The 15,549-nt window shown below is 42.9% G+C and overlaps 1 protein-coding gene across 2 annotated transcripts in view; it reads left to right on the forward strand.

Annotated features, from left to right (window-relative positions):
* Positions 1-15,549, forward strand: part of cngk (cyclic nucleotide-gated potassium channel) — a 126,927-nt gene that overhangs the window by 31,579 nt on the left and 79,799 nt on the right. The window contains exons 5-6 of one of the 2 annotated variants that reach the window (XM_067424724.1): positions 2,387-2,472; positions 9,772-9,856. In XM_067424724.1, coding sequence (XP_067280825.1) covers positions 2,387-2,472; positions 9,772-9,856 — 171 coding nt within the window. The remainder of the gene's footprint in view (positions 1-2,386; positions 2,473-9,771; positions 9,857-15,549) is intronic. The other variant, XM_067424725.1, reaches the window with a different exon arrangement.

Raw genomic sequence — 15,549 nt, forward strand, 5'->3', positions numbered from 1 at the left:
GACTGGATTCCGGGATTCCCTCTGCGTCACAGAAATCAATCGGCCTAAGTTATAAACATACCTTTATTTGCACAGAGGGATGTGTGCCCGAACATGGTCTGTGTTTCTTCATTTGCATCCACATTTTGTGCAAATTTGATATCCTCCAGGTCAACACCACATTATTTTTTTCTATATCCAAAGTATTTCCATACTAGCCAGGAGTTCACGACGGCGTTTTGCTTTCACCTGGGTCTGCGTCACTGACGTCTGTCTTGTTCGTCTCCATCTGATATTTGCGCGCATGTTCTCTCCCGCGTCCCGCGCCCCCTGTATTCAATATTAGTCATTTCCGGATCGCGTTTTTTTTCCTCCCCTCTTTGCATTAATGATTTATTTTTACTCAGTAACGGATGTGGTTTAAAATGTAGCGAAGTACAATACTTTAATCAAAATGTACTTAAGTAAAAGTAAAATTACAGATTTTAAAACTACTTAAAAAAGTAGAAGTACACAGAAAAACTACTCAATTACAGTAACGTGAGTAAATTTAATTCGTTACTTTCCACCTCTGACCATGATACATTTATTTTATCAAGGATTCTTTGATGAGAAAGTTCAATGGACAGCATTTATTTGCATTTATTAAATAAATGTTTATCCTTTGTAATATTAAAAAAATATATTATAAAATTTTATATAGTCTATGTCTGATCAACAAAAGTATTAATTTCTCTTTTTTAATTTTACCACAAATATTTGAATGGTATGGTGGTTTCCACAAAAATTAAGCAGCACCATGAGCAGCAAAACTGTTTTCAACACTGATAATAATCATAAATGTTTGTTGAGCATCAAATCCTAATATGAGAATGATTAATGACACTGAAGACTGGAGTAATGATGATACATTCAGCTTTGATCATAGAAATAAATGACACTTTACTATATATTCACGTAGCAAATATTTCACTGTATTACGTTTTTTACTGCATTTTAATATCTGACCACTAATACATATCAATTCTATTGCGGTGTTTGAGGATGAGCTGATCAATAAAATGCAGCTCATATCTGTTGCTTTAGTTGACGTGAACTCCATTAAATGTGCATACAGCGCAGGAATTGAAGAACAGATTTATATTAATTTTGCAGAGAGGTGAAAGGTAAGACAAACTGCATGTTTTTTTAGTTTTTTTTTTTAATTTAGTTTATTAGTAGATTGTATAGACTGTTTAGTTTGCGAGTGCCATTGCGAGGATCATCAGCCCATGCCTCAACATGTCAAAAACATATTTTGACTGTGGTGGTGATAGTAAACATATACACTAATATTGTGATATGCTTGAAGTATTTTATAACTATTTACTTTATTATAGGCGCGTTAAAGTTATTAAAGTTGATGCGTCTTGCATGGAAGATGGCAGAAAGACCAGAGCCCAACTCGACAGCAGCAGAGAAAGTGATTTTAACTCCAAAATCTAAAAAGCCATGTCTGAAAGTATGTTGATTTTGGCCGTTGGGAGGTCAAATTGTTGAGCCACGAGATAAAGTTATATGCAAGCTATGAAAGATACAGTTAGCATACCATTTGACCACTAGCAATATGAGGTGATTTCTCGAAATTGTGTGCCTCATTTTATTTAACGTTAAACATAAACATTACTAAAGTGTAGGCTGCTTTACTGACTGAATAGATATTGGATAAATGCACTGCTTCCACTGGTTTGATTATTTACCGTTTCATGTCAAGGAAAAGTTCCATGTTTACCACAGCACAGCTCGCTCGGAGCGTTCAATATGCTGTAAAACTAAAATTAAAACTAATCATCAATCACTGAATGAAGCCTGCTATATTTGGGACAGGAGTCTCAACCTTAAATTGCTTGCACAAAATTCTTGATCAGCTCTCAAAATGTGTTTGTTCATTTAAACCGTTATCCGCAGAGAGCGTGAGCATGAGGGCGAGAGAGAGAGAGGTCTGTGGTCCTGGCCATTAGGTGATTTACTTGTCTTAGTGTAGGTAATACGTTGAAGCAATGTCAAATGTTTCAGCATGGAACAATAATTATATAGCTTGAGTTAATATAGCCTATTTTCCTAATGAATTAAGCAGTTTGTTATCCTACAGACTGAGAGTGTGGATAGTCTCTCTCTCTCTCTCTCTCTCTCTCTCTCTCTCTCTCTCTCTCTCTCTCTCTCTCTCTCTCTCTCTCTCTGTTGCAGGGGAGGAGTTTCAAATAGTAATCAAATAATTCCCAGCGATCTTCGTATATTATTTTTGCTTGAAATTGCCCATACCTCGTTAGAACAGAACAATGATAATGGTTTGTTTTTGTTGAGTCGAAGATATCTAAAAGAAAACATTGCACTGCTGAAAAGTAATGATGATATCTTGTTCTTTTAGGTTTTATCAGGCATGTTATGCAGCTTATGATGGTCATGACAGGTATTGCCCCAAAGAAGAGAACTGGTTGCAGCTACTACCAGATTGTAAGTTTTGTCCCCTCATTTTATCCCCAATAACATATAAGAAAGGCCATTCATTAGAGGGTAGCAAAAAAACTGCACTATGGAATATTCTTTTATTAATTTTTTTCGATTTAATGTAATTATTATAAACAATGCTGTGTTCGTATTTGTGTTCTCACCTTACCCCTGCTCACCATGTCATCAGGTATTTCATTCAGTGTAATATCTTGTCATTGCATAGCCTGTCAATAACGTCATATCTACATTACCCTTGATCACTTACTTCCAAAGAAGCTTTAAAGGGATACTCTGGTGTTAAGGCTAGGCCTGTCATGATAACAAATTTTGCTCGACGATATATTGGCCGAGAAATTATTGCGAAACAGTGATACTGTCTAAAATAATGATAATGGCATAATAATGCAGGTACACCTTTGACACGGTGCTGGTGTTTCACATGTATTCAGCCAATCAGCATACACTTACGTCACTGGTAGTTCCTGTTGTGCTGAGTCAGACCCTACTATGAAGTAGGAGCTTATTTAGTTCCCCCAAAAGCTGTTTCTAGAGCTAAAATCCTTCCCAGTTCTTGTGGTGCATTCACACCAAGCTGCAACCTCCCGTAGTTTCTGTTGAAGCCAATACTGAAGTGACTTAAACTGCAAATCATCGACTGGCCACTAGAGACAGACTCCAGAAGAAGCAGAATCTCATAGAGACAGAGCCACACGCGTAATCTGAAAATTGGTTTGGGGGGCGACAAACCAACCGTCTCCATTGACTTTCTATTGCGGGAAGAAGCCTCCTTGTTATTTCTGACTTATAACAAAAAAACTTACAATGTCTAAAAGCTGATATGTGACCAGCCCTGCGTCCCAATTCGCATACTATCCATCCTAAATAGTATACGAAAATAGAATTAGTATGTCCCAAATCGTAGTATGTTGAAAAGAGTATTCCAAAGATTCCCGGATGGTTTACTATTTCCGGTCCGAATTCACAGTATGGATCGATGGGCACTCTAACGGCTGATATTGCCCACAACCCATTGCGAGTTGGACGAGGATTCGATTAGAACTACAAACGCGGATAAAAAGCGTTAAAAAACTACAAACATGACGGATGTGCGAGTTCGACGGTTAGAGAAGTTTAGATAAATGGGTTTGAGTGACCCTATCAATATTTAACCTTACAAAAATATATTTATTCAGTGTTGTCCACATTATATTTCACCTACAGCAGCATTGTGAACTTTTGTAATGACATTTTTGGCCATTAACTTTTAAATGCATCATTATATTCAAACTGCAAACACATGAGGAGAGTCTCTGCATTAAAGACCCACAAATGGCAGATCAACGAGCGGCTACATTTCTCTCCGATACGGTAGGAGATTAAACTGAATGTGGAGGATTTGAACTGTGACGAATCTGACGATGATTAACAGGGCAGATAAACGGTGACGGGATGCACGTAACTAAGCGACAGAGTCCGTTAAAGATGGCGAAGTAGTCCCGAAGCTTGCATACTTTTCTGCTACACACTCAAAAGTATATACTTTTTCTTCACAAAAAGAGTACATACTTTTAGGACGTAGTATAAGTAGGCGAATTGGGACGCAGCACAGGTGTACAGAAAACAAGCTAAGAAACCTAGACCCAAAAACCCAGAAGTGTTTATAAGCTGGTGACCCAAACAACGAGCGTTTAAAGACATAAAAATGAATGAGACCGAGCGGGACATGTTATATTACACTGAGAACTACGCCCATTGGAGGGGAAAGTAATCAGCAACAGGAAATATAATATAAAAAACTGACATTTGGATATTTGACCAAATGTTTACTGCACACGTAGGCGTACTGAGACATACTGAGTGTCAGGATCCCAAAATTGACCCATTCTTCCTCCTGAAGCTTCACGTCTTATTGCCTGTATCCACTTTAATCTCCTCAAACGTTCGTTTTTTGGGGTTAACCGCTAATAAAAACTTATTTTTGTGTTTTTTAGCTTGTTTGCTGCACACCTTGTCACATATCAGCATTTAGACATTGTTCTGTTTTTTGTAAGTCTAAAATGACAATGTGACCGCTTCATGCAATACAAAGTCAATGGAGAGCGTTGTTTTTATAACTCATTTATTTACATTATATACAGCCTTAAAGTTGTGCATAATTAAGGGAATGGCCACTTTGAGTGACACATTTATTCGCTGTCTGTTAGTCATAGCGTCACCTCAGCTCCACCCACATCTCGCCTCTTTGCCCATTTTCTGTTATCCGGTCGATGACACGCGATGATGCAACGGCCAGCTCGTCTCTACTTTACACTTCAGAACGGCTCTTCAGAATCCTATGGGTGACTTCACGGACACTACGTCCATATTTTTTTACAGTCTATGGCCCTATTCCCATGAGATTAGTATTATCTAGGGACCTCTGTGATTTAGAAATTACTCCTCTACATCTGTACTTTGCGTGACACATTTGCACGGGATAAGCAAAGCCTGTGATTTTACTTGAATTTACTGACTTATTTCCAGGATATGATGTCAACACGCTTGCTACATGTCAACAAAAGTTTTTTCGTTATATAGCTGTATGAAATCATAAACAGCCATATGTATCGATATCGTTTAGATTTTTTTATAGTAATACAAATGATTTTGTTCAGTTAGAGAACAGACAATACAATTAAAAGCTGAACTGAGCACAGCGCCAGGAGTCAGTTCCCTTTCAGTCGATCACGTTCGACGTACGCCACCGACAAATTGGGATCACTTCTGGGAGCCCCTATCAGCTTCAAGATGTAGAGAACGGGCCAATGTGCATGTTTTGTATATCGAACCCTGCCCCGCAGCGCGGGCAAAAAGCAGAAGCGATTGCAACGCACTATTGTCATTCACTTCGGAGCCGAACACGGTGTTGATGAAGAAGACTGTTCCTGCTTCAGCAGAGTGAGAACCAGAGAGCAAGAGAAGAGGCTTCTTTGAGTGCTTGATGAGACGGCACGATCAGCGACGGCCGCGAGCTCACTATGTTATACAGTGATAAACTGCTGTTGTCACAGCACTGTTTGGTCTGTTGGTTCGGTGAGGGCATTCCAAATGGTGAGAGCATACACAGGGCTGCACTAATCTCCTGTGTTTTGCCGCGATCGTTCCTGGGTGCTTCAGCACATTTAAAAGAGCTAATTTTCTTCTAAAAGAGCAGCGTGGGTGTGGCACTGCGTCTTTTTCAAGACGTCATTCCACCCGCGCGTTTCTGGATGCGGTTGTCCCTTGTCCTGACGGCCACGAGCCCTCTCGCATAACAATGTTGAGATTGCGTTCGTGGGTGATCCATGTTCTCTCAGGACAACGGGGTCATGGCAGCGCGCTGTGTTCGTCCCGCCTTCCTGTGAGGGTTTGAGTGTTCAGCGCTGTGTGCCGTCTGCTGCCGGCTGACAGTGTGCGTTGCCACAGCAAACCAGTGCGAGTCACTTGGTGCTCTAGATGCACGGTCAAGACTATGATACCTCAAATGGGGTTGAGTCCCTTCACTTATACCCCGATCTAGTTTTTTTTTTTCTGGTGATCTGAAAAAGATTCAGAAAATTTTAGCTGATAAGTCTGGGTGATTTTAGGATTTCAGTGGGGCCACCCTGCCGAGTACATCTCCGTGGGCCCCCCACTCCTCTAGCACATCGCAGCATGCTGAGACTGTGTTCGTGGGTGGTTTATGCTCTCTCATGAGAACATGACCACGTCGGCGTGTTGTTCACTTGCCTTTTTCATAAAGGGTTTGAGTGTTCAGTGCGCCGTGTGCCGTCTCACAGCCACGCTCACTATCTCCCATGCCTGCTGGTAGCTTACAGGTGGGATTGCTGGTCCCTAAAAAAATATTTTTTTAAAAGAAGGACCTAGTGTTTCATTTAGGGCTCTAGAAGAGGACAGATGTCAATCGCTGCATCGGAGAGAGGGCTGTTATGTGTTGAAAATGAAAATGAGACTGAGATTCCCACTATAATAGTGGGTGCTCATGCTGAATCAGATTCATACTTGACAGCCATGCTTTCCCGGCTGGCCAAGGCTTGGAGCAACGCATAAATTTGTCTCACTCGCCCCCTTGCCTTTTTCCTGGATGTGCATTGGGAAAAATTTGAGGGGTGGAGCAATTGGTGCCAGAATATGGAGCACCATTGGGGCCATAATCTGTGTAAAGTTGTTTCCTCTATCTCACTGCCCTCATCGGTGAGGGGGCAGTGCCACTGGCCGGCTGCCACTGCCCAGCACTCTTGGTGCATGAGGGTAGTTCTGAGGCAAGATTGAGCTGCGCACAGTGACGGATTTATATTTAATGTCACAGCGCTGGCCCTTGGCCAGACGATGTCCACCCTGGTCCAGAAACATTGGCGACCCCTCAGTCTGCTCGTCGCCAGGGGCATCCCATGAGAGAGTGTGGTGTTCGCATCCTCAACTGTCTCGACGACTGGCTGATCCTTGCCCAGTGCGAACATGGGGACATGGTGCTCGGTCACCTCAGCCAGTTGGGGCTTCGGTTCAGCTGAGAGAAGAGAAAACTCTCCCCCACGCAGAGGATCTTTTTTCTCAGGATGGAGCTGGATTCGGTCGCGCCTCACAGAGGAGTGCGTCCAGTCAGTGTTGAACTGTGTGAATTCGTTCAAACGCAAGACAGCGGTCCCACTGAAACATTTTCAGAGGCTCCTGGGGCATATGGCATCCGCTGCCGCAGTCAGCCTGCTCGGGTTGCTCCAAATGAGACCGTTTCAACGCGGGCTACACAACCGAGTCCAGAGGTTGACGTGGCACAGCGGGTCCCTCCGTATCTCAGTCACACTGAGATGCCGCCAAACATTATGCCCGTGGTCTTACCCTTCATTTCTACGGGCAGTAGTGCCCCTAGAACAAGTTTCCAGGCATGCTGTTGTCTCCACGCATGCCTCGTCCACCATCTGGGATGCAACGTACAACGGGCTTGAAGTTTCGGGTCTGTGGACGGGGCCTCAACTGCAATGGCATATTAATTGCCTGGAGTTGTTAGCAGTTCGTCTTGCGCTGGGCCACTTCATAACGCCGCTAGACGGCAAGCACATTCTGTTCTGTACGGACAGCACTGCGGCCGGTGTGTACATCAACAAACAAGGTGGTCTACGCTCCCGTCGCATGTCACCACTCGCCCGCCACCTCCTCTTATGGAGTCAGAAGCAACTGAGGTCGCTTCATGCCATTCTCATTCCGGGCCTGCTCAATCGTGCAGCTGACGAGCTCTCACGACAGACGGTGCTCCCGGGAGAGAATCCCCAGGGGGTCCAGCTGATACTCCTGTACTGCATTGGCCTCTATCAAGAGGGTAGGGGACCTGCAGGCATTTTCGGTCGACGAATCGTGCCCGAAATTCGGGCCGGACAACTCTCATGTGATCCTGAGACCCCGGCCTGGATATGTGCCCAAGGTTCCCACCACTCCCTTCCAGGACCAGGTGGTGAACCTACAAGCGCTGCCTTCGGAGGAAGCAGACCCAGCCCTGGCTTTTCTCTGTCCCGTCCGTGCCTTTCGCCGTGGACAGCACGGAAAGCTTTAGGACCTCAGAGCAGCTCTTTGTCTTTTACGGAGGCCAGCAGAAGGGAAAGACTGTCTCCAAGCGGAGGATGGCCCACTGGATAGTGGATGCCATCGTCTTGGATACAAATCCCAAGACGTGCCCTGCCCACTCCACCAGGGGGTGGGGCCTCTTCCTGGGCGCTGGCTCGTGGCGCCTCGCTGAGAGATATTTGTAGAGCTGCGGGCTGGGTGACACCCAACACGTTCGCTAGATTCTATAGCCTGCATGTAGAGCTGGTATCTTCCCATGTACTCACTTCCCATAGTCAGTAACGCCGAAGTGCCTGTTCTAAGTGTTGGCTTGCTGCGCCACTCCCTTCTCCATGGAACGGATATGTGCGCTTTTATGCTCCAGTCGAGTTCCTCAGAATGGCGAACCCTGTCGAGTTCTCCGCAACCCGCGGCAGTCGGAAGTTCCCTCCTACAGGGAACGGGGGTTACCATATGTAACCGAAATGATTTTATTTATCATGAGTGAGATGCTGACAATATATGGCGGAAGATTCTGTTTCAAAGCTAAATGTAAAAGCGCCCATTTAAGTGAGCTTGTCATTGTACTGTTCTGCTGTTATGTTTTTCATTAAGAACAGTATTGATATTAATATGAAACACACCATTCAAGCAATTTGCTCCCAAATTAGTATGCATTCTAAAGATGGGAATTCATAACGGTGTGCATTATGAATGCAGCCTCCATTCTTTGTGAAAGATAAAGATAGAAATGCGCCAAGGTTTTTGCAAGGACAAAAACCTTGCAAAAATTGCATATGATCCACCTAATCCTGGCCAAATTACAGAGATGGCGTTTCGCACGAGACTACTATTATCACAGTACCTTGGTGTTCGGCGAAATATGGTAGGTAATTTGCGGAGGAATTTTTACTTAACGATTTATTACAAATCACCAGAGGTCCCCAGATAATACTAATCCTGTGCGAATAGGGCTTATGATTCACACTAAAAAGCGGGCAATACTCCAGCCAATAGTTCTAGGAACTGTAAAAAGGGTCCTCCCCTTATTTCCACTGTTAATAGTCACCCTGTCCATTTCATGGTCGCCTAGCAGTCACGCGTAAAGTGAACATGAGAAAAGGGGCTGACTCTCACCTCACTAGTGCTGTTAAAGGGTTTAGTTCACCCAAAAATGAAAATTCTGTCATCAATGACTCACCCTAACGTCGTTGGACACCCGTAAGGCTGTTCATCTTCAGACACAGATGAAGATATTTGTGTTAAAATCCGATGGCTCAGAAAGGCCTTCATTGACACCAATGTCATTTCCCCTCTCAAGACCCATAAAAGCACTAAAGACATCGTTACAAAGCCCATCTCACTACAGTGGCTCTACAATCATTTTATGAAGAGAGATAATATTTTTGTGCGCAAAACCCCGAAATAATAACCTGTCTGAGCCATCGGATTTCAACACAAATTTCTTAATTTGTGTTCCGAAGATGAAGGTCTTACGGGTGTCGAACTACATGAGGGTAAATAATTAATGACAGAATTTTCATTTTTGGGCGAACTAACCCTTTGAATCCAAGGTGCACCAAGATGAGTGACAGATCCCGGAATTAATAGCAGGCATAATAATAAATGATCTGTGGTGTATTTTGAGCTGAAACTACATCTTGTAAAAAGGGCATAATGGGTCCTTTTTAAAATGCCCTATGACATGTTTCTGGATTATGATATTTATATGCCATGTTTTTTCTACAGTTTCAAGTAATTCGACTGCAGTTACAGACATGGAGTTTTATGCTGTATCGCTTTACTGGTCAACCATCACACTATGCGCCATAGGGTGAGAACTGCCATTGTTATATGCTAGTGCTAGAGCTTTTAGCTTTATTTAATTGTATTATATATTTGCTAAAATATTTTTTCCCTGGCTTTTTAAAAGGAATCAAGATTTAACAACGTAAATCATGTCAACGGAAAGTAGGGACACAAGTCGGTTCTGGGGCATTTTGAGTTATTCACAGGTTCTAAAAGTGTAGTCTCCAAGCTTTCCAATGATGTGTAACACATGGAAATCTGATAATATTTGGAGAAGTTGTGGCCATCTGAATGTAGGCCTTTAAAAAAGTTTAAACGACAGAAAACAGCCTCTAAAGTTTTGCAGTTCTCACCTGTTCTCACCTGCTGGGAGTGACAATAGGGCTCATTTTCATCTCATTTAGATAAGCCATACCCCCTGTAAAGCTGCATAGTTGCTTGTAACGACAGACGCAACAGGAAAAATCAGACCGCATTCACACCAGTCAAATCAAGCATTTGAAGCATTATTCAAATTAATAGCAGATTAATGGACTAAACATGAGATAACGTGTAGGCTATGCGTTCTTAGAATTAAACTCACCCCATAAGAAACAGAAAAGTATTCTTGCAGATCTCGATGCATCCAATGAAATAAGTCACTCGGGCACACTTTCTCTTTGTCGGGGTCTTCTTTGTGGATGTAACCATCTCCGAAGTTTGCGCTGTGCGTCTGTTTGCCTCTAAATGTCCAATAATTCCTGCCACTCTTTTTACGCAGCTAAAGAATCCAGCCGTATGTTGTACATAATGTCTGGAGAAAGCTTTTGGCTACTGGACTGTCTCCCATGCAGAGAGTTCTCTTTTCTCCTCAAGTAGCATTTACAGTCAAAGTTACGGATTTTCCCCATTTCGCTGTCTTTATCCCCATCAAATGTTACTATCGATATAGCCTGATATCTTACTATCTGATATCTTACGGTCCAACTTGTCTGACGCCAGTCCAATACATTTTTCCTCGTCTTCATCTTCGCTCAGTTGTAGATTAGGGAAATTATACAGTCTTATTATGCCGTTTTCATCGTCGCTCTGATCGTCTTCATAATCTGTGAGAGCTTGTTCATAAGCATCCAGCTTGTCGAAGAAGTACTTCGTACATTTTCGGTGTAACGGCCTTGGTTCAGCTCGTGTGCAATTATCTTTGCGGCGTCCATCTTCATTGAATTTTGATATCAGCTAGAGCCGGCCAGAGCGATGCATAATAAGTAGCCACGCTTCCCTCGGAGGGCGGGGACATTAACAAAAGAAACAAAAGCCGGCTTATCCCGTATGGAAATACACACAGACAATGACGCCCCTACTGCGTGCTAGAATCTCCGAAAACAAGCCAATTTCAACCTCAAAATGTACGCTTTTAAATACACCAATACTGCGTTCTCAAAAACTTCGAGGCTTCTTCGTGATCTCAACTAACAGATTCTGCAAAAAAACGAAAATCACATAATTTGAAAAAAAAAAAAAAAAACGCTTCTTTCGCATTTTGCTCGAAAGTTGTGCTGCCGACTGTGACGGGTCACCTATACTGTATATATATATATATATATATATATATATATATATATAGATAGATAGATAGATAGATAGATAGATAGATAGATAGATAGATAGATAGATAGATAGATAGATAGATATATACAGTGAGGAAAATAAGTATTTGAACACCTGTCTATCAGCTAGAATTCTGACCCTCCAAGACCACCTCCACTTCATTTATTAACCTAAATTAGATGCACCTGTTTGAGGTTGTTAGCTGGATAAAGACACCTGTCCACCCCATATAATCAGTAAGAATCCAACTACTAACATGGCCAAGACCAAAGAGCTGTCCAAAGACACTAGAGACAAAATTGTACACCTCCACAAGGCTGGAAAGGGCTATGGGGAAATTGCCAAGCAGCTTGGTGAAAAAAGGTCCACTGTTGGAGCAATCATTAGAAAATGTAAGACGCTAAACATGACTGTCAATCTCCCTCGGACTGGGGCTCCATGCAAGATCTTACATCGTGGGGTCTCAATGATCCTAAGAAAGGTGAGAAATCAGCCCAGAACTACACGGGAGGAGCTGGTCAATGACCTTAAAAGAGCTGGGACCACCGTTTCCAAGGTTACTTTTGGTAAAACACTAAAGCCCCTTTCACACTGCACGTCGGACCCGCAATATTCCCGGAACATTGCCGGATCGCCTTCTGTGTGAAAGCAACCACGTCCCGGCATTGATTACCAAATTCGACCCGGGTCGGGGACCTAGTAACATTGCGGTATTCGACCCGGGACGAGCGCAGGATTTTTCAATAATACAACCCTTCAGTGCCAGAAGAGCTAGTCGGTGTTTTAAACGCAGAGGGTGTTCGTATACAAAAGAAACTAAAATTAAACAAACAGAAATGTGCGCAAACTGGACACAAGTCGGGACCACGGAGCTCCTTACTATCCGCACTGAAGCTGAGATCGCTCGCCATTATACGTCACATCAGGATGTCACGTGTCAACTCGACCCGGGACCGTTAAGCGTTGTGTGTGAAAGCGCACATATTACGGTATTTCGCTGGCAGTGTGAATGGACCAAATCTAGCGGCCCGGGAACAATTGCCGGGTCGCATTATCCGCGTATTTGCCGGAATCGCCGTGTGAAAGGGGCTTAAGACGTCATGGTTTGAAATCATGCATGGCACAGACGGTTCCCCTGCTTAAACCAGCTCATGTCTAGGCCTGTCTATGACCATTTGGATGATCCAGAGGAGTCATGGGAGAAAGTCATGTGGTCAGATGAAACCAAAATATAACTTTTTGGTCATAATTCCACTAAACGTGTTTGGAGGAAGAAGAATGATGAGTACCATCCCAAGAACACCATCTCTACTGTGAAGCATGGGGGTGGTAGCATCATGCTTTGGAGGTGTTTTTATTCACATGGGACAGGGTGGCTGCACTGTATTAAGGAGATGATGACCGGGGCCATGTATTGTGAGATTTTGGGGAACAACCTCAGTTAGAGCATTGAAGATGGGTCGAGGCTGGGTCTTTCAACATGACAATGACTCTAAGCACAGCCAGGATAACCAAGGAGTGGCTCTGTAAGAAGCTTATCAAGGTTCTGGCGTGGCCTAGCCAGTCTCCAGACCTAAAAAGGGCTGGGTTTCGATTCAAGTTTCAAGAATCGATTCGATTCCGATTCTCAAGATCTTGAATCGATTATCATTATTTAATTCAATCCGATTTGATCCGATCCGATCTTCGAGATTTAGATAAGTGTTTTTGAAGAAAGCATTTTTTCCAGCTGTTACCTGAATTACAGGACTGTAGTTATGTAACATATTGATACTATTATTATAGACTTTCAACTGCAAATTAATGGAGTATTGATGGTTGTAAAGAACAATCCCCCTTCCAGGCTGCTCTAGTCAGCGAACGCGCACTCTGGAGCTGTGCTGTCGCGCCGTCATGACAACGCAGCCATTACAACTTCCTTGGCAGTAAGAGCGCGCTGCAGTGAGAACGTCTGTGTTCTTCAGCACGGTGACGGTGGTACAACGTTAGGCCGTGTGTCCACCAAAGCATTTTTAGCCAGCTGAAAACGCTAGGCGCTCAGCTGAAAACTCCTCGCTGTGAGCGCTTGAGAGCGTTTTGGCAGGCAGCGTTTTTTGCTCCTCAGTTGAGACTTGCTTTTTTTTATGATACGGAAAATCCGCTGAGGTCTTTCTAATTTCACGGGTAGTTTGTTCCTGTATTGATTCTATATAAAATTGCAGATCAATGTAAAGTATTTGCTCTGGCATTTGTTTTAAATCATTTTGTTTCGTTATTATTGCTTATTGTCATCTGATGACGACACGCAGAATGTGGCAGTTGGTCTGTTGTATTTGTCCCGCCTCTCCTCCACTGTGATTGGACGGCTGGATGAAAAGTGACAGTGATGAGCGCTGCGTTTTACTCAAAGTTGAACATTCTTCAACTCTCGGCGACCAGTAATAAAGCTGAGCGCTCACCGTGTGAGCGTTAAATATTCGCTCAGCGCCTCGGTGCGCTCCAGGCGTTCTAAAAACGCGGCACTCTCATTGAAAACAATTGAAAACGCCAGCCAGTATTCTCTCTCCGCGGCGTTTCTAGAGTTTTCAATGCTGCCATGTTCGTTGTGTTAATGTCCTTTCACCAGGGCCGGCTCTAGCTCTTTGGTTGCCCTAGGCGAGATGGAGTTTTGCGCCCCCCCCCCCCCCCACCCCACCCCACTCACTTTTATCGTCTCTAATTCAGCACATGTCTGTTTTCCTAGGCCTACCCCTAACCGAGAAGCACTTATTATTAAACATGTTCGACGCTTTATTTCCACTTTTCAAACATTTTCTCACTTTTTATTGAAAATAAATGCCTTTCCGATCTGATATGTGATGGGAAAAGGGAATAGAGCGAGTGTGGCAAAAGGCAGGATCGAACCTCTGATCGACCTGCATCAATTCTTGATGTCATGCGTCTTACCACTACACTACAGCCACTGTAAAGAATTTGGTGAACACAGCATATTTGTGTTTGATGTAAATAATATGGCATCTTTCGTTAGGCTGCTCCAGTTAAAAAAAAAAAAAACGAGGCCGTATTTATTTCCTTCTGACGCCCACGTAGAGAGCGTTTGTACTTTTCATAAATAACATGCATACGTTATCCATATTTATAACGAACTGGACTTTTGATATTTAAATGACATCCATGTAGGTTATTGTAGATTATTGTCAGTGAAGTTATGTTTGCAATACGTATAGTAATTATCAAGAAAACTAGCAAGTGACAATAGCTTAGTGACAATATTAATAATATTTATAAAATACATATTAGTTGATAAGATTGATACTAAGTAATTTTATTTTGTTTGACAACTTATTGGCTGAGATAAGAAGACTAACCTCTATACTGGGCTTTCTTTCGATTTTCTTCCTTTCTTTTTTTCTCTTTTTCCGTCCCTGTGCACCCGCGGGTTTAGACGCCTCATTTTTGATGAACGCGCAAGATGAGCACTTGCCTGACCTAAATCCTGAACTAATAATCAATAATCACCATCAATTCAATCTAATAATCAGGTTGATAAGTAATTAAAGGTGTGGCTGAGGTGGTGCCCCGTGATGATCATGTTTAATGAACATTATGTTGTATTTCGCTTGTTCCGATTCTTAATGGGAAGTAATGGGCGGCCCTAGAGCGCGCTCGCGCCCCTAACACAAATGTCGCCCTAGGCAACCGCCTAGCTCGCCTATAGCAAACGCCGGCCCTGCCTTTCACCTCGCGCGCATGCGTGATTTCAATGACGTGGCAAATTAAAATTCAAAGTAGGCCTATTATTAAATCGATCCTCTGAGTTACGGATCGATCTTTAGAAATTAATATGAAAATCGATTCAGAATTGGTGAATTGATTTTTTCAACACAGCCCTAGATCTAAACCTAATAGAGAATCTTTGGAGGAAGCTCAAACTCTGTGTTTCTCAGCAACAGGCCAGAAACCTGACTTACCTAGAGAAAATCTGTGTAGAGGAGTGGGCCAAAGTCCCCAAAATGGAAAAAAATGTTTGTAACAGCCAATAGAGCAACCATTCACTTCCATAGTATTTTTTCCCTACTATGGTGGTCAATGGTTGTTCTCTCTGCTTGGTTACAAACATTCTTCAAAATATCTTCTTTTGTGTTAAGCAGA

This window comes from Pseudorasbora parva, chromosome 18, assembly GCF_024679245.1.
Source record: "Pseudorasbora parva isolate DD20220531a chromosome 18, ASM2467924v1, whole genome shotgun sequence".
NCBI lineage: Eukaryota > Metazoa > Chordata > Actinopteri > Cypriniformes > Gobionidae > Pseudorasbora > Pseudorasbora parva.